This window comes from Oryctolagus cuniculus, chromosome 4, assembly GCF_051225735.1.
Source record: "Oryctolagus cuniculus isolate XC-2025 breed Fujian yellow rabbit chromosome 4, ASM5122573v1, whole genome shotgun sequence".
In the NCBI taxonomy this organism is placed as follows: Eukaryota; Metazoa; Chordata; class Mammalia; order Lagomorpha; family Leporidae; genus Oryctolagus; species Oryctolagus cuniculus.
The window spans coordinates 85,723,377-85,743,271 of record NC_142870.1 but is presented as its reverse complement, the minus strand read 5'-3'; the positions used below and the strand labels follow the sequence as shown (position 1 = coordinate 85,743,271).

At 44.2% G+C, this 19,895-nt stretch overlaps 1 protein-coding gene and 1 long non-coding RNA gene across 10 annotated transcripts in view; both read right to left on the bottom strand.

Moving 5' to 3' along the window:
- ATP13A4 (ATPase 13A4) overlaps window positions 1-13,785 on the bottom strand; it is a 147,322-nt gene extending 133,537 nt beyond the window's left edge. For 8 of the 9 annotated variants that reach the window (XR_016232473.1, XM_070072349.2, XM_070072350.2 and 5 more), the window contains exon 1: window positions 13,567-13,775. Coding sequence is in view for 8 of the 9 variants with exons in the window: in XM_070072349.2 (XP_069928450.2) it covers window positions 13,567-13,629 (63 nt within the window). In the remaining variant the exon portion in view is untranslated. Of the gene's footprint in view, window positions 1-13,566 lie in introns of all 9 variants that reach the window. The other variant, XM_089330837.1, reaches the window with a different exon arrangement.
- A 471-nt stretch (window positions 13,786-14,256) lies between these two features.
- LOC149127035 (uncharacterized) lies at window positions 14,257-16,741 on the bottom strand. The gene is made up of 3 exons (XR_016232475.1): window positions 16,552-16,741; window positions 16,259-16,399; window positions 14,257-14,359 (listed from the first exon to the last, which is right to left on the bottom strand). It is a non-coding gene; the product is annotated as an uncharacterized LOC149127035 (long non-coding RNA).
- Window positions 16,742-19,895: the final 3,154 nt, after the last annotated feature.

Here is a 19,895-nt window from a genome sequence, read left to right as displayed (position 1 = left end):
CAGCTAAAATTTTAACAAATTCTTAAAGGCTAAGGTGTGGGCTACAGTTTCAGTTTGTAATATCTCAAGTCCTCTCTCAGGCAGAGCCCCATTGCCCCAGGCATCATCTGGTGCTAATGAGAAACACTGGAGGTACAAAAGGACTCTTGATGAGTGTCCCTTGGCAGGTGTGAAGGGGCAACCACAGGCTCCAAGGACAGGCTCAAATTTCCTCTCCATTCTTCAGACTCTTTTTTTTCTATTATTTCAGCTGCTGCTATAATGATCAGTTATTTCAAAGTAGGAAATTCTCTCCCAGGATACAAGCAAAAATCCACTGTATGAAGGACAGAGCAAAACCCCTCCACCACTCCCCATTCTGAAATCAGGATGGTACACTAAAATCAAACCCATGTAATAGCTATAAGAGGGGCAAGAAACTCCTATATAGGACCAACTACAGATGTAAGACAGACTTGGCTGCCACAGAGAGGATGAACAGGAATATTGACAAAGCACCACTCCCTGAAACCAAGACACAAAGGGGACTGCCTGATACTAAGACTGGAGCTTGGACAAGGGCAACAAATTACCTCTTCCACCATTACAATCAGCCTGGCACTGAACAGCCCAGAGGCTAGCTCTAAGGGACAGACAGGAGTGTGAAGAGACCACTTCTGTGATGCAACCATGCACATATGGCTGAATATTGAAGGGGTATCCAGGTGAGCTGATTCGGCCCTGTGTTCCTATTCACTTCATTGCCTAAAAGATCAGGGACCTATGACTTCTATAAAGAGATTCCTGGGTGTTTAGCTTCTTACAAGCTTAAAGTGGGCCAAAAGTTTAAAATAGCTGCTAAACAAAGACCACTGTCTTGGGCATATGTAGTAGTATAGTAATAGGCTACAGGGAAAGCAGAACAATGGAAGACTTTGGAGACCTAAGAGAAGGGGCTTTAGGAGACCGGGGCTGTGGTGTAGCGGGTAAAGCCGCCGCCTGCAGTGCTGGCATCGCATATGGGTGCTGTTCAAGTCCCAGCTGCTCTGCTGTGGCCTGGGAAAGCAGTAGAAGATGGCCCAAGTCTGTGGGCCCCTGAACCTGCGTAGGAGACCCAGAAGAAGCTCCTGGCTCCTGGTTCCTGGCTTCAGATCGGCGCAGCTCCGGCCTTTGTGGCCATCTAGGAAGTGAACCAGCAGACGGAAGATCTCTGCCCCCCACCAGCCCCTGCCTCTCTGTAATTCTGTCTTTCAAATAAATAAATAAATCTTTTTTTTTTTTGACAGGCAGAGTGGACAGTGAGAGAGAGAGACAGACATCAAAGAAGGAGGTACCTTTCTCTGAAGGGAGGAGAGAACTTCCACTTTGACCATGGCCTTGTCTAAATATGATCAGAGTCAGTGAACTCAGGGGGCTTCCACAGCCTTGGCAGCTCATGACAAGAGCCTAGGGTGATTACTGAGGCCATAAACAAGAGTGTCAATTTGTTAAGTCAACAACACGAGTCACTGTGCACTTACTCCTCATGTAGGATCTTTGTCCTTAGTGTGCTGTACATTGAGATTTAATGCTATAACTAGTACTCAAACAGTATTTTTCACTTTATGTTTCTGTGTGGGAGCAAACTGTTGAAATCTTTACTTAATGTATGCTAAACTGATCTTCTGTATATAAAGAGAATCGAAAATGAATCTTGATGTGAATGGAAGGGGAGAGGGAGTGGGAAAGGGGAGGGTTGCGGGTGGGAGGGACGTTATGGGGGGGAAGCCATTGTAATCCCTCAGCTGTACTTTGAAAATTTATATTCATTAAATAAAAGTTTAAAAAAAAAACAAATAAATAATAATAAATAAATAAATCTTTTAAAAAGAAAAAAATCAAAAAAAAAAAAAAAAAAAAAGAGAGAGAGAGACAGAGAGAAAGGTCTTCCTTTGCTGTTGGTTCACCCTCCAATGGCCGCGGTGGCCGGCACGCTGCAGCCAGCGCACCACGCTGATCCGATGGCAGGAGCCAGGGGCTTCTCCTGGTCTCCCATGGGGTGCAGGGCCCAAGCACTTGGGCCATCCTCCACTACACTCCCTGGCCACAGCAGAGAGCTGGCCTGGAAGAGGGGCAACTGGGACAGAATCCGGCGCCCCGGCCGGGACTAGAACCCGGTGTGCCGGCGCTGCAAGGCGGAGGATTAGCCTAGTGAGCCGCGGCGCCGGCCTAATAAATAAATCTTAAAAAAAAAAAAAAAAAAGAAGGAGCTTTGAGACCACATTGTGGTACAAAGGGTTAAGCTGCCGCCTACAACAATGGTATCCCATATGAACACCAGTTTGAGACCCAGGTGCTCCACTTCCAATCCGGCTCCCTGCTAATGTGCCTAGGAGAGCAGTGGAAGATGACCCAAGTTCTTGGGCCCCTGACACCTGAAGTTCCAAGCTGCTGACTCCTGCAGGGCCCAGCCATGGCCAATGTGACCATTTAGGAAGTGTATCAGAGAATGGAAGATTTCTGTGTGTGTGTGTGTGTTTCCCCTCCTCTCTGTCAAATAAATAAATAAATAAGCCTTTAAGGGGGGGAAAAAGAGTAGGAGCTTTGGCATCGACCAGGCTGGGCACAAGTTCAGTTTTGACTGTGTCTTAGATGCCCGATTTGAGAAGATGATGCAGTTTCTCAATGCCTTCCATAAAACTAGAATTAACAACCCACCTGAGTCAGAAAAGAAACTCTTGTAATACATGCACAAACATCTTCAATTCACCTTACCAAATATGTACCAAGTAAATTCAATGTGACAAGTAAGATACAGACGAGATAAAACACAGTTCTCATAAATCATAACTCACATTCTTTTGAGAGAGAATAAAAACAAAACTCTTATACAAAGCTTACTGAAAATCACAATCATTGAAATTCAAACCTATCTCAGATAAAAAAAAGTTAAAGTGTGATTAAAGTGTTCCCAGATGGCTTGATGAAGGGAACCAGATTTGAGATAGGTTCTAAAGGCAGAGGGGGATACTGATGGCCAGGTGCCAGGGTGAAGACACACTGCTGATTAAAAAAGTCTGCAAGAAGGGCCAGTGCTGTGGCATCATGGGTAAAGCTGCCACCTGCAAAGGCAGTATCCCATATGGGTATTGGTTAGAGTCTCAGCTGCACCATTTCTGATCCATCTCCCTGCTAATGCACCTGGGAAAGCAGCAGAGGATGCCCCAAAGCACGTGGGCCCCTGGAAGAAGTTCCTTGTTCCTGGCTTCAGCCTGGCCCCACCCCAACTGCTGCAGTGGTTTGAGAAGTAAACCAGAGGATGGAAGATCTCTCATCTATAACTCTGACTTCCAAATAAATAAATAAGTCTTTTTAAAAAAATGTACACAATAAACTCTGGAAAGAACAAGAGTACGACATTTGGGGATCAAACCTAATGAAAAGTGAGAAATTGTCCCCTGGAATCGGATGAAAAATACTTAATACACTTGTTTCCAAGCTAAAGGAGAACAAAGATTACAGTAAGTGGTGCCATGAAAATCCACCTTATTTGTCCATTAGAGAGCAGATAGAAGTTACCACTAATGTTTAAACTTCTGAACCTCTCTACCCAAACTGGATTCCAAATGGGCCCATTTGTTTTGGAACTGGCCTCACAATACCAATCATTCCTCAGAAAACCATCTTCTAGGTACTGACTCAGACTTGAGTACCAGACTTTTGAAATCCCCAAATAATAATAGATTCTTGACACTAAAGTGGTCACAGTCTCAAGGAGAGCCTCGAGTGAGCACCTACTGAAATCAGAGAGTGTCCTTGCCTGGGGTGCATAACATTTCTCTGCAAAGTTTGCAGGGCAGTTGGACTTCCTCCTTGTCCTTTTTCAGAGGAGTGTTGAGCACACAGCTGTGTTCCTTGTCCCTAAGAGTAGCCTTTGGCTGTGGGTGGAGTTGAGAAGGTCGTGTTCCCAGCTGTCCTTCAGTCCTAGCCAGGCTGTGGTTTCAAGCACCCACCAAGGGTTTTATGCCTGGCATTTGGAAATAGCGGTGGGTCATTTAGGTGGGTGGCACTGCTCTGGCTAGTCATCACAGAGCCTTGAAACTGGCACTTAGGAATGAGTCTGCTCTGAACAGGTCTCCAAAGCACCAATCACTATAAAGGACAAGTCCCTGGTCTCTGTCTTCTGTGAGTCTGAAGACCCTATGAGGTTCACCACCAGTAAATCTTCCACCAGGGAGTTACTCATTCCTTCTTTCATAAGTAATTCACACCGCAACTGTCAGAAATTTCTAGGTCCACTTCTTACCAGGTCTCCATATATCTTTTCTTTTCTTTTCTTTTTTTTTTTTTTTTTTTTTTTTTTTTGACAGGCAGAGTGGATAGAGAGAGAGAGAGAGAGAGAGAGAGAGAGAGAAAGGTCTTCCTTTTTGCCGTTGGTTCACCCTCCAATGGCCGACACAGCTGGCATGCTGTGGCTGGCGCACCACGCTGATCTGATGACAGGAGCCAGGTGCTTCTGGTCTCCCATGGGGTGCAGGGCCCAAGCACTTGGGCCATCCTCCACTGCACTCCCTGGCCACAGCAGAGAGCTGGCCTTGGAAGGGGGGCAACTAGGCCAGAATCCGGCGCCCCGACCGGGACTAGAAACCCGTGTGCCAGCGCCGCTAGGTGGAGGATTAGCCTATTGAGCCACTGCGCCGGCCCCATATATGTTTTCCTTTCCTTGACTAAAAAGAATCTCACAATGCTTCCATAAAAATCAAGAGTATCATTTAAATTTTTAAGGTATTACATGGGGATTTTATGAACCTGTTTTAAGTATTTAAAAATCCTCTGTGTGTGTGTGTGTGTGTATTGGAAAGGACCTAACGAAGTCAGAAATTGGCCGGCGCCACAGCTCACTAAGCTAATCCTCTGCCTGTGGCACCAGCACCCCGGGTTCTAGTCCCAGTTGGGGCGCCGGATTCTGTCCCAGTTGCTCCTCTTCCAGGCCAGCTCTCTGCTGTGGTCTGGGAAGGCAGTGGAGGATGGCCCAAGTACTTGGGCCCTGCACCTGCATGGGAAACCAGGAAGAAGCAGCTGGCTCCTGGCTTCGGATCAGTGCAGCGTGCCAGCTGCAGCGCACTGGCCGTGGCAGCCATTTGGGGGGGTGAACCAATGGAAAAAGGAAGACCTTTGTCTCTCTCGCTCTCACTGTCTAACTGCCTGTCAAAAAAAAAAGTCAGAGATGATCTCAAGGAGTGAAAAAGGACCTCAAGAAATCATCTACATTGAGATATGCCTCAAACCAGTAAGACAGTATTATTATCTCCATACATAGATAAGGAGAGGTGACCTTGGATTGAGGCAAGAATAAATACTGACAGAGCCAACACCACAATGCTTGTCTCCAGCCTCCTAATATTGTGTTTGTTTCAAGGATACCCTGCTGATTTTTCTGCCATTAACAAGTTAAATAGAACATTCAGAACTCAGCAAAACCAAGAGAAGGTAGACCACTGTTGAAGGCAAGGTTTTAACAAATAGTCTTCCATTTACTTAGCTGCTTTCCCAGGTGCATTAGTAAGAAGCTGGATCAGAAATGGAGCAGCCAGGACATGAACCAGTGTCCATATGGGATGCTGGTGCTACAGGTGGAGGCTTAACCTCCCACACCACAGCACCAGGCCTGGATTATGAAGACTTTTAAATTTTAACTTCTAAATATCTCTCCTATCCAAACTCTACTCATCTTCCTCTCTGACAGGGCTATAGTTTAGTCATTATCCTCTCACCTGGGCCCTTTCAAACACCTCCTCACTGGTCTCTCTTCCTCCAATCAACTTCCTCACTTGATGATGTAACACGGCGTGGCAAATCTTTCATTCTGTTCCAAATATTCTGGTGGCTTCCACATTGTGTCAGCAAGGCTTTCATCACAACTGCTTAAGTCTAACTTCACCATCAAAGATTCTAATTTGTGGGTCTGATACAAGTGTCTAAGAATCAATTCTTTATATGCCCTACTTGTTTCTAGTATCGGCATCTCATAGCCAATGTTTGGGGATCTCTGGGAAGGATGAAATGCATACTCATTTGCAGATCTCAAGAAGTGCTTCACAACCCTACATATTTCTCCAGATAAATTAAATGTCACCTTTTCCCTTGAAGTTTTCTTGGACTGAAGTGCTTGTACTGTCTACACAGCTCTGTACACACAACTCCCACAATGACATTTACTACATCTCGTTTTCATGTTTGCACCATGGGCTCCCTGACTTGTGTGGTCAGCTTCTTGACCACATAGCCTACACAGTCACACCAGGCCCTACTCCTGGAAGGGCTGACACTCAGTTTAATGCTCTGCTAATGTTATCCTGACATTCTTAATGATTGTTGAATAAGGGGCACCTCATTTTCATGTTGCACTAGGCCCCGCAAATTATGTACCCTATCTTGCCCACTCAACTGTGAGCTTCTTGAAAACAGAAGCTGTTTGTTATTCACTCAAAATCCTCCTGGATTAGCACAGAGGATACCTGGCACAGAGCAGAGAGGTTTCTTAAATATTGGTTGAGTTCATACATGGATGGATGAAAGGATAGAATGAAGTACCTAACAGAAAAATAGTGTAGTCTGGCTAATTAACTGCAGAATAAGCTTTGCTTATGTTTGGTAGAGACAAGAGCCAACTAACAAATTAATGAGATTATTGACCATTCCAAGTAAATAGCATAAAATTGTCTAGCTTTCTCTTTAAATTAGACTGTTCCTGTTTGAACCCTGTTTTCTCCTTATTCTTCTCAGAATGTCAAATTGCAGGTTAATGGGACTTGCAATTACACTATCATTTTCCTTGCTTGTTCCAGGTATTGTGCTAAGTAATAGAGGTAGAGGGAAAGGGAAAGGGAAAGGGGAGGCCTCGGAAAGGGGAATTGAGCAGGGTCCCTGTCATGTGGAACCAATTCAAACTCACTCCTCAAGAGTTTATATCAAAGATGAGCTGACTTCACGGGAGTTCTGCAGCAATGAATCGAGAATAAAGACATTGGATTTGGCCAGTGTCCCAGCTTCCTGAACACTCAACTGACAGAATGTCTCAGCCTGAACACAATCCCTCCACTATGAGGTCTGTGACTCACTAGTTCACATTGGCAACCAACTCAAAGGAGCTCAAGGAGCATACTAAGTGAGTGGCTACTGAGATGGGGGAGGTGCTTCTGCTCAGGGTGCTAGAGAAGAAAAGACCAGCATTAGCCATCAAAGTGGCCCAAAGTAATGGTGAAGACAAATGGCCCACACTCGTGCTGAGGGCGCAACAGGATTTCCAGTGTGACAAAGACCACACACCACTCTGCTGCCACATCACGTGGTTTTAGGGTGGCAGCACCGACTTCTTGCTAGTTTCTCAGAAATGACACAGAAGTTCAAAATGCATTTCTCTTTCTCTTTAACATTTACTAGGTTTCAGCAACCTTGTATTTAGCATAAATTAATATGTTAAATATTTATGCTCAACTGAAATAATATTATTTCCTCATGGTTCCCCCACTACCATCTTGTGAATACACACCCAAGTACAACAAGAATATTCTATTTAGATGTCATCTATATCTTTGCACCATGTATCATGCCAAAGCAGAGAGAAATGAGTCACAATCTACTCCTTAAAAGTGAGAGTTTAAATTTTTAACATAATACCGATTAGGATAGCATCTGTGATGAAACTGAGAGAGTCTAGTGGAAAAAAAAAAAAAAACCAATGCCAAATACACATATTAAATTGCATTCAACCTCAAATCAAGGAAACACAAAAATAGTATAATCATGAAATATCATTTTCACATACCAGATGAACTGAAGCTAAAAAGATTGAGAATGTTCAGTGTTGGCAAGTATAGAGAAAGAAAACGTTCTCAGGAAGAATTTCTGCTCAGAGTATAAATTGTTAAAATCACAACCATTTAGAACACAATTGAGAAGTATGTATCAATCAAAAATTTTTTTTTTTTAATTTTTGACAGGCAGAGTGGACAGTGAGAGAGAGAGTCAGAGAGAGAAAGGTCTTCCTTTGCCGTTGGTTCACCCTCCAATGGCCGCCGCTGCAGCCGGCGCACCGCGCTGATCCAATGGCAGGAGCCAGGATCCAGGTGCTTTTCCTGGTCTCCCATGGGGTGCAGGGCCCAAGCACCTGGGCCATCCTCCACTGCACTCCCTGGCCATAGCAGAGAGCTGGCCTGGAAGAGGGGCAACTGGGACAGAATCCGGCGCCCCGACCGGGACTAGAACCCGGTGTGCCGGCGCTGCAAGGTGGAGGATTAGCCTATTGAGCCACGGCGCCGGCCTATCAATCAAAATTTAAGGTGCACATCTCCTTTGATGCAGAATGCTTTCTCTAGGTCTTTATCCCAAGGAAATAATCTGATAAATTTGTGAAAATACATATACGAAGTTGTTTAACATAAAAATAATTAGAAATAACAGAAATGTACAATTTGGGAGATTTGCTTAAATTAGAAACAACATGAATGTGCAACCTGAGAGATTTACTTAACACAACACAATTCACCCAGCTACAAATTAAAACACTGAAACGCTTACACAGCACTGTAATTATCGAAAGGAAAATATATCCACAGTACAATTTCAGACGCAGTAAAAAGGGTAGCTTCAAAAAAGTACATATAGAATAACTCCATTTTTTGTTTAAAAAATACCTATTTGTATGTGTATGCATTTTTAAGATAATTTATGTTGTGGGGACAGGCACTGTGGTGTAGCCAGTGCAGGCATCCCATATGGGAGCTGATTCTAGTTCCAGCAGCTCCACTTCCTATCCAGCTCTCTGCTTCGGCCTGGGAAAACAGTGGAAGATGGCCCAAGTCCTTGGGCCCCTGCACCCACATGGGAGACCTGGAAGAAGTTCCTGGCTTCTGGCTTTGGACCGGCACAGCTCCAGCTGTTGCAGCCATTTGGGGAGTAAACCAACGGATGGAAGATCTCTCTCTCTCTCCACCTCTGCCTCCCTGTAACTCTACCTTTCAAATAAATAAATAAATCTAAAAAAAAAAAAAAGTATGCTGAGATGGTTTGATTATGTTTTGCAATGATGCCTGATGTGAAAAGATAGATGATGACCAAATTATATTTTGATATGTATGGGGGAAAAAGAAATGATGGGGAAATAGTATATTCAGTCATGTGCTGGTAAATATTTAGCAACTTGCCATCTGGTGATGAAGGATGGAAGTCCTGCTATAGTATTTACAGAATTCTGCAGGATAAATACTCCCAACATATTCATTTCAAGCTATTAATGTGATATCAATGAGTAATAATGGGAAGAGATGTATAGCTATGCTATTATATAGTATTTATATAATACAGATGCAATATATAACTCCATGTAGCAAAATAACTAGAAAGTGGTGAATTTAATTCACATATGTTTTATAAGTCTGGGAAAAAAAGTCACCAATATGAGCATATTGATCATATATATCCAAGTATATACTCATGTATCATATTTACTTCCTTCTTTAGTCTCTTTTTATCAATTCAATATTTTGACAATAAATAAGTGTTACATTTATAACCAGAAAAAAACTCAAGGTTTTTTATTTTTCTCTTATTTGCTAAAACCTAGGAAAGACAAACAAAAAATAAGGAAACATTATTTTCAAAAGAAGTCTCATGGGCCTGGTGTCATGGCATAGCAGGTTATGGATGTCAGTTCATGTCCTGGCTGCTCCACCTCCAAAGCAGCTCCCTGCTAATGTGCCTGAGAGAGCATCAGAAGATGTCCCTAGTGTTTAGGCTTCTGTATTCACCTAGGAGACCTGGAAGAAGTTCCTGGCTCCTGGCTTCAGCCTGGCCCAGATCTGGCCATTGCAGCTATTTGGGGAGTAAACCAGCAGATGGAAGATCTTTCTGTCTCTCTCTTTCTCTCTATAACTCTGCCTTTCAAATAAATTTAAAATTTCTTTTTTAAAAAAGTCTCACTTGCTACAAAATGCTTCCTCAGAAAGATTCTGGCTGGCTTGGCGGCTCACTAGGCTAATCCTCCACCTTGCAGCGCCGGCACACCGGGTTCTAGTCCCGGTCGGGGCGCCGGATTCTGTCCCAGTTGCCCCTCTTCCAGGCCAGCTCTCTGCTGTGGCCAGGGAGTGCGGTGGAGGATGGCCCAAGTCCTTGGGCCCTGCACCCGCATGGGAGACCAGGAGAAGTACCTGGCCCCTGCCATCGGATCAGCACGGTGTGCCGGCTGCAGCGCGCCGGCCACGGCGGCCATTGGAGGGTGAACCAACGGCAAAGGAAGACCTTTCTCTCTGTCTCTCTCTCTCACTGTCCACTCTGCCTGTCAAGAAAGAAAGAAAGAAAGAAAGAAAGAAAGAAAGAAAGAAAGAAAGAAAGAAAGAAAGAAAGAAAGAAAGAAAGATAGATTCTGGTTTCTGTAGGGCATTGTTTGAACCAATGAATCCATGCTATCATAGCTCAGTCATGGTATAAGGAAATGAACACTCAATGTTCCCAAGATATTTCAAAGTAAAAATAGGTTATAGCAGAAGTCAAAGGGATTTGAGCTCCTAGAGATACTCTCACTTTACAAATAAAGAAACTTGAGTCCCTAGACAGGTGTTTTCCTAAAGTTAGCACTGCAAGGCAATAAGGTGACTCAGCTCCTTTCCACTTGTAAATAGTCTCTAGAGAGGATAAAAGTGTGTATTCCTCTTGCCATTATTGAATGAAAGGAGATGGCCTCATTTAAGTGGAGTAGTATTCATTTAGTTGGTTAATTGCGAAGGCCCCTAATACTCTTACCTGTGTTTACACAATAGCAGCTCACACATCTCCAGATTTTACGTTTCTCAAAACACTTGCACATAGATAGACTCAGTGGCTCCTCCTACAAGCCCCGTGAGCCAGGCAGGGTAGGAAGGACACTGTTCCACACTTTCACAGATTAGAAAACTGAGGCTGGCTTGGGTATGCGGCTGGCCCCAGACCAGTAAGAGCCAGGCCTCTGGTGCATCCTTGCAGTCTCTGGGAGTCTCTTCTTTGAGGTCTTTCCACGAACACCTTTTCTGAAGATAATTTCCAATAAATCCTTTCTTCCTGTGGCTCCTGTCTCATTTCACACTTAACTTTCAGTTCACCTAGAGTTACTACTTAATTGCTGTTTCTTTTATTCTAGAATGAAAGATAATCCCAGGCATCTTTTGGCCTGTGACTAACTAACTCCTGTTCTTTCCTTAACATGGGGGATAAACCCTAGAATGTTATCTCCTCTTAAAATTTGCAGTCATTTCTGTAATCAGAGGAATGAGTTTTGCAAAGTCACGAACTCAAGCTATAGTACAAAACAAGACATTGTAAACACTGGGGTGACACATTTCTAGACAATCTTGGCTTCTAAGGGGATTAATATAGAAGCCAAAGGGATTGGTGCATTCAGGAAATACAACTCACGCATAACAGAACAGATGCTGGAGAATCTAAGGAGATCAGATGTTCTGCGTAGCTTTGTCTAATGAAGGGAGGAAGTATGTTCTCCTGTTAAAGAATATGCCCTTGGGAAGAACTGAAAAAGGTATCAATGGGCTATGTTCAAGTCCAGAGACCAAAGAGCTGCCAACTTAAATGAATCTATGTGGAGCCTCAGCTCCTGGATTTACCAGCTGATTTAATCTCCATAAATTCTCTGGGCATCAGTTTTTACATCTTCAAAATGGGGCTCATAACACCTCTCTTACAGATTTATGGCAAAAACTAAATTAACTAGTGGCTAAGCAAATAGTTTGCAAACTAAAAATCAGTATAAGAATGCCTAGGGTATGTTGAAGATATATTGATACTTATTTGAAGGGTGGTGCTCCGGGTGAGAGATGGAGGAGTGAGTGAAAGAGGGACATACTGTCAGACACAGCACCAGGCAGGTGGCCAGGTTTCCCCAAGTGGAACAGGCTGGGGAGCTCCAGAGTGCATACTAATGCTGCACCTCTGCTGAGAACGCTGGCCCAGTGACTCCTCACCAGAAAACACAGTGTCCCTGGCCAGAGCAAAGGCCCTCACAGAGCAAAGCCTACCAGGGCTTTGACTGCATACAAAGCGAGGCTGACATCCTCTCGCCTCTGGTGGTGCTGCTGCAAAGTTCAGCCATAACAAAATCGCCATGTTGGAACGTGGAGGCTGGGGAAGGCGCAGTAGTGCCTCTAGAAGCACGAATGTCTGCGAGAAAGTAGATGCTTCTTAGTAATGTTTGAATGATGCATTGTTGAAGAGCAGAATGACTATTTAGGAGAAAAGTGATGTGTTTCTAGATAAGGGGGGGGCAAAACACATCACAGGAAGAAGGAGCAGCTGCCTTCTGGTGAAAGGTATTCAAGACGAGTGTAAAATGTCCAGCTTCATATCAAGAGTAAGGAAAGTACTTCTATGAAGAAATAAGGGAAATTTCTAACGCAGAACCAGAAAGTAATTTCTGGAGAAGTTTGTGTAGGACCTAATGGCAATTGTTGGCAGTCAAATCTGAAAGAAATAAGGACGTGGCTAAGAAAGTCACCTGAATGAAGATGCCTTTCATTTCTTTCTGATTTTTTCATCTTTGATAGAGGAAGGGATCTACTCTTGAAGGTGCAAAAAAAATGCTGTTGCTATAGGAACAGGTAAGTAGATTAGACTTGAAAGACCAGTTTTAGAACAAAGAATGTAATAGTCAGGGCTAAAGCAATTAACCAAGAAAAAAAAAACATTTTAAGAAATATCTTTCAGGTTTGTTATTTATATATTAATTCCAGACAGATAAAATGCTATTATAGAATGAGAGCATCCCATTTTAACATTTTAATTACATCATTACTGGCATAAAAGACTATGCTTACACAATTAGCAGAAAGACCTTATTAAGCACAAGCGTACACTTCTCTCTCTTGATTACATTGTGATTGAGAAATATAGCTTGAAATTCAGCAAGAGCGTTAAGAGTTATCTTTCATTGTCCCGCAGCTCCCAAGAGGGGAACATATCCAAAATAAGGGAGCCAGTCAACAAGAGAAAGTTTTCTGTGGCACATCTTTGTAGCTCAGGAACTACGGATAAAAACTCCAGAATTAAACAGACAAGTGTATAGGTAGTTGTTGGTATTTTCTTCCTTGTCCAACAGACTCGGTGAACAAGACGTGCGAGAGGAGAAGGTCAAAGACCGGGTGCGCTGCAGCTTCCCTGCTGATGTTCTGTTCCTTGCTATCAGAGAACACCCTGCTCCTCACTCCCCTCGTCAGGGATGGCTGACAGGACTCGAGGTTTCAAACAGAACTTGCTATACCTAAGAGGCCCAAGAGGCAACCAGCAGGGCGTACTGAGCTTCGTGCCCCTTCTGTTTGATTTTCAAAGGAAGCATTCTTGATAAAAAATGAACACAGTAAGTTCATTCTAGCAAACGTCTGCCGTCAGAGGTAACATTTCTGAGACAGGGAGATGTCTTGGACACTACTTTTTCCCATGTACCAGCAGAGCCAAGTCACAGAGGAGTGCGTAAGAGCGTGTGTGAGTGTGCATGTGAGTGTGCGTGCGTGTGTGTGCTGTCAGAGGCCCGGGGAATGAGAAGAGGGGAGTGTGCTAGGGTCTTACCATCTCATTCTCTTCTCCTTCATTGAGCAAAGCATGCTGGCCCTTCTCAAACTGCTCCCCCATGAAAAAGTTCCTGCTCGGCTGCTGCCTGGCCTCGCTGAGCACACACCGCCAGGACGAGCGCGCCCAGCCACCGCCGCTCCCCAGCTGACGGAAAGAGTTAATGATCCTTCAGGTTGACACTCCTGGAGCACACACCTCCTCTCAGCAAATGACAGCACTTGGCACACGGAACTCCTCCCACTAGTCATCCCCAGCTCACAGGAATTTCTGGTTGCTCCTTGACAAACGCAGCTGTCTCAAAGGAGGCTGCTCCCATGCCGGTCCTTTTGTGCCCAGCTTGCAGGCAAAGAACTCATTGCCCGCCCGGTGCCTGCCAGCATCGGACATCTGACTGCAAAGCCAGCAGGACAATCCCGAGTGGGCAGGACCCTTCCAGGGAGGAGCCCGTGCAGGAACTCCCAGGTCTGCCTTCCCCACAGGAAGGAATTGGGGTGGGGGAGGCTGGCTGAGCTGCAGATTTTATTTGATTAACGAAAGTCCCAATCCCTCTCGGGTTTTTAATAGTACCTCCATTCATTTTGCTTCCAAAAGGTACAAAGGATCTCTAATCCCCTTCAAAAGATTTTTGCAATCACATTTTCTTGTACATACAAAGAACATTCCACTTAATATCTGTGTGGAATTAAGCTTACCTTTTGGAAAAACACACAGGAAAAGACAAAGGTATAACCAAGCTGTTCCAGGAAGTCTCCCTTTCTTGAAATGTGGGTAACTAAACTCTTAGGGAGATCTAGAAATAAAACATTCAAGGGACTGTAAGGCAAGATTCCTTTTTTGTTCATTCATACATTTACCCAATAAGCGTTGTTTGAGCACAGGGACTACATGAATAAATCAAGTCGTGTTTGCTTCCCTCGGGCTGCTGTAGAGACTTGAAGCCTGATAGAAGGTGGGGTGTTATTAGGAGAGCTGGGTCAGAAGAGAAAAAAGGCTATTAGCGGTCGCGATGTAATGCAGAGGCACACACACTTGGAAGGACACCTGCCTTCCAGCTGCTTGTCTGCACTGGCCTTGCTCAGTGACCATCCACCCTGTAGGAGCTGGCCCTTTGCATCTGGCAACATCTGGCAGGACTGCCGAGGCAGCAGAACAAGAGATTCGCACAAGCAGATGGCACGGTGCTGTTGGTAACATCAGACTAAACACCCGACTGGACAGCTGGTGGCCATGTGTGGTGATTAAGGGCATGGGCTCTGAATCTGGGGTCCCAGGTTCAAATGCAGGCTCTATGAGGTGTTAGTTCAGCTTCCTGGGGACATGGAAAGTTACATAAACTCCCTAAACCTCTACCTACTCACATGTAATATATATATAATAATAGACTCTACTGCCCCAGTTTTCTGAGGAATACTGCCCAGCAAACAGGAGGCTTTCAGTTAGGAATAGTTATTTTCACCCTCACAGTGTCTAGTCTCCTTCAAGCTAAGGATAACTACTGGCTCAGATGCCCCCGGCCTCACTTGAGTAACCCTAATAAACCAAGACTAAGTGGGGGGGGGGGGTTGTGGATGGTGTGTAGAAAACCTTGAGCAGAGCCTGGCACGAGGGCACAGCAGGTTAAGCAGCAGCTTGTGCTACCAGCATCCCATATTGGAAAACCAGTTTGGTTCGCATCCTGGCTGCTCTGCTTCTGATCCAATGTCCTGCTAATTAGCCTGGGAAGGCAGTAGATGATAGCCCAAATACTTGGACCCCTGTCACCCACATGGGAGACCAGGATGGAGCTCCAGCTCCCGACTTCGGCATAGCACATACTTGACTGTTACAGTCATTTGGGGAGTGAACTGTGGACCAAAAATCTGCCCCTGTCTGTTTCTCTTCCTCCTCCTGTCACTCTGCCTTTCAAGTAAATAAATAAATATCTTTAAAAACCCTTGAGCAAATGGTAAAATATAATTAAAAATATGTAAGCAAAGCAAACTCATTATATTGATTACAAAAATGTAGCTCTGCGAGTTGACAAAAATTACTAGAGCAATCTGACCAAATAAATAAAAATAAAATTAACATTTTACCCCAAAGTCAAAATACAAGGAGTATGGAGCTTTTAGGGAAGATAATGAAAATGATCTGGAATCAGTGATGGCTTCACAATTTTGTGAAATACTAAAATTCACTGACTTGCCCACCTTCAAAGGGTGAACTATATGGAAATAATAGTTTATATTTTTATAAAAAAGTATACCTCAAAAAGATAAGTGAACATTTCATAACCCTAGCCAGCAGGGCTACTCAAATATTTATTTAACAGAGGGAGGAAAAATAAGATTCCAAATTGCATCTTAAGAGCTGGGGTTGGAGGGTATAATTATGTGAAGTGGGCAGATAAGGGTAGGTAGCTTCATTTTACCAGCTGTACCTGGCAATACCTGCCCTCTTTCCTGCCGGCCTGGCTTCCAAATGCAGTTGGCAACTCCTGACCCATTGTGGGATTCAGACGAGTGTGCAGTTAGAGGAGAAACTGCACACAAACTTATCCCAGCAAATGAATGCAATTATGCTGTTAACAACATTTAGGCACCTTGAACAGGAGCTAAGTCCCCAATGTCATTAAAACATCTTAAAAGAAGGGCCAAGCGTCCATGGAAACTCATCAGCCGCAAGGTAGCCCCGCAGATCTGAGACTCACTCTGCAATAAGGATGATTTCCTCACTTTTCCCAGGAGTTCTCCTGGGAAACATCCAAGTCTGACCTCTGACAGCATGACTCACGAGCAGGGCTCACCCTCAGTGCTGCTGGTCTACGCATATCTAGAAACAGGGTGAGATTCTGTGGGAAAGCAGAGAGAACATCACCATGGGTTTTCGCACAAGAGGCAGGAATCTAAACAGTTTGCACACAGCATTGCATACAGTCGATACTGTCATGGCCACCCCCATTCAGTAGCAAAGGCAACACAGGTGCAGGAAAAACTAACTCACCTATATTAAAGCAGCAAGTGACTGAGTGACTATATGGGCTTAGCGATGCAACTCTCCCAATCCATGATCCTGGTTACTAAAACACCATAGCTTCCGCAGGTTTATTTGACACATCCAATGTGCCCTGTGTGGAATACAGCACTCACATGATCAGGAAAGCCTCTTTGTGAAGGAAGCATTTGAGAAAAATCTAGAAAGTAAACAGAAAGAAATTCAATGGTGCTGACTCTGGTGCCCAAAGAGGGAGTGCGGCCAAAAGAAAGAACATTTGGACTGAACAAACCATTGGAAGGGGAAACACAGGATCTTGCTTAAAGCCCATCACCCCCACTGCCGGCAAGAGGCATGTTCAAGATGATAAGGGAAATGAGATATGTCAGGAAACAGAGATCATGGTCATTCCATGCAAGCCTTGAATGCCCACCTGGGTCTGGGCTTAATGCAACAAGTACTGATAATATAAATATGTGTTTTTCCTGATCAGCCTGTACTCTTGTGAAAGCATCGCATGCATAAAGTGCTAACATGACTCTATCCTTCTACAGAATATTGTATGCGTAAAGAGTTTCCTGGAACCCTCTAAGATAAATCTTCCATTTCCCTTGGGACCCTGTTGGAAAATTTGTTCTTTTTTAAAAAATATTTATTTTATTTATTTGAAAGGCAGAGTTGTGGAATGTCCTTCTTCTGTTGGTTCATTCCCCAAATGCCAGCAATGACCAGGGCAGGGTCAGGTTGAAGCCAGGAGCTTCATCTGGGTCTCCCATGGGAGTGCAGGGACCTTAGCACTTGGGCCATCTTCTGCAGCTTTCCCAGGTGCATTAACAGAGAGCTATATTAGAAGTAGAGCAGCCAGGACTCAAATTAGCACCCATATGGGATTCTGGCACTGCAGGTGGCTTAACCTGCTATGCCACAGTGCCAGCCCCGAAAATTTATTCTTTAAATCAGTCTCTCTTCCTGTAATTTTGCCTGTTCAATATCTCCATTCTGTACTACATGTGCCTCACAGGTTGTGTATGGTGCATTGAGAATAGCAGATGTAGATTTTGTGTGGTCTGGATTCTATTTTTTTTTTCATGATTTATTTATTTTAAAGGCAGAGTTACAGAGAGAGAGAGGGAGAGACATTGACAGAAAGATCTTCAATCCACTAGTTCACTCCTCAAATGGCCTCAGCAGCCTAAGCTGGCCTGATCCGAAGCCAGGGGCCAGGTGCTTCTCTTGGGTTTCGCACACAGCTGCAGAGGCACAGGCACTTGGGCCATCTTCTGCTGCTTACCCAGGCACAATAGCAGGGAGCAGGATCAGAAGTGGAGCAGCTGGGACTCGAACCAGTGCCCATATGGGTGCTGGCACCACAGGTGGTGGCTTTACCCACTAGGATACAGTGTCAGCCCCATGGTCTGGATTCTAATCTCAACATTTTGCTGACAGATTCCATTCATTCATCCATTTAACATTTATTCTATTAACTTCAATATGCTAAAACTTGAGATAGATGAAGAACAGAGAATAATAAAGTATAGCTTGGGAAAATTAAATGTATTGGGAATCAAGACCCATACTAAAATATATTTTCTAAAACACATGTTAATTACACTGGAGTGAGAGATGAAGTTGAAGTAGGGGATTAGGCCAGGGAAGCTACCTGAAGGCAGAAACTGCTGACCTAGATAAAAGGACACGGTTAGGGCAAGCACTGTTGACAAGGAACACTGACCGTGCAGCTCTCCAATCCATGAGTCTAGTTCTAAGGCCCAGGGGGTTTGCACACATTATGGTCCAAGAGGAAAAGTTATTTCAACCAATCTCTAATTCTGTCTCTCATTTCTCCTCAAATACTCTACCTCAAATCAGATGAGAAAGGAAAGTGAGAGAGAGAATAATTAGCTACCTCTTTGCTGATCCAGTATCTCAGCTTGCTTTTGCTTATCCCAGGAGCAGGTCTGCGGCTCTGAGCCGTTCTCACCCCCTGGGTGTCAAATAGAAATGATGGCAGTAGCAGTTCCTCTGCCAGGACAGTAGAGCTGCTGCGATCGCACTGGCATAGCCCATTCAGATGGTGTGAAGATACGTGGTGGTAATGTTTCATCATGCATTAATTTCCATCTTTCATCTGAGAACTGTACAGCACATTACAAACATTACTCCTTGCAACATCTCTGTGATGCGGGCAGGTGAGTCATATTATTACCCCCACTGGGAAGCAGTAGGAACTGAGTCATAAAGGGTCACAAGGAAGCGTTCAAGGTCATGTGTCCTCAGCATGGAGTGGAACCTGCACAAAGGCAACGTTTCTGCCTCGTCATCACAGCCCTTCAGTGCTCATTACACATATCTGACATTCGTAAAGTACTTGAGGTCTTATTTACAGAGCTTCACCTAAACTCCAGGTTTTACTGTTATTACTAATTATCCTAATCCTCACTAATACCTAATCTGTGGACCACACTGTGGCCAGCAAAGATCTGATGTCCCGAAGGGGAATTACTTGCCTCAAGGTGGTGGTATGAAGTTTAATTGAATTAATTAGCATTTGTAAAACATTTAGCAGCCTTTGGATTAAAGAGTCTAATATAAAGATACAAGGCCTCCCCATTAATTACAGGAGAAAAGAGCAGGCAAACAGCTGTCTTTGTTTCTCAAAGGGTTTGCTCTTAACCATCCCCACTCTGCAGTGGATTCTGACCCTCTGCAGGGTGGCTCACCGTGGTTTATTTTCCCATGTGCCGACGAGCCCACCGCCCCCCTGCTTTCTGTTATTTCCAAAAATAAATAAAAAGCCTCTCTCTGGAGGGAAAACAGCACCCCTTCTGGGATGCTTTCCTTAGCTGGCAACTGGTGCGACAATTGCAGGTCATTAAGGACAGTCTATAAAAACAAAAGCCGAAAGAGTCCCCGTGCAGAAACAGCAGGCCAGTCCACTTCATTCTCAAAATGTGTAATCTGAACATTTGAATACACAAAACAAAACATGTTAGGGAGTGATGATTAAGAATCAAGGACTGTTACAACTAGACTGGGCCTTAGGTCTTGCTGTGGAATCTTCATCATGTCTCAGGGTAAAGAAAAAATAATCCAGGAAGACGGTGTGACAGTTTGTCCCCAGCCATAATCTGTGAGAGCTGAGACTCAAGTCCTGTATATAATGTACTTCATTTAGCACCATCTTGCTACTCACACTTTTTTTAAAGGAATCAGAATAAGATTCTTTAAAATTATCTCCTGAGAGTGATATTGTGGCACAGCAGGTTAAACTGCCACTTACAACGCTGGCATCCCATGTAGGAGTGCTTTGTTTGAATCCTAGCTGCTCTGCTTCCAATCTGTCTCCCAACTTA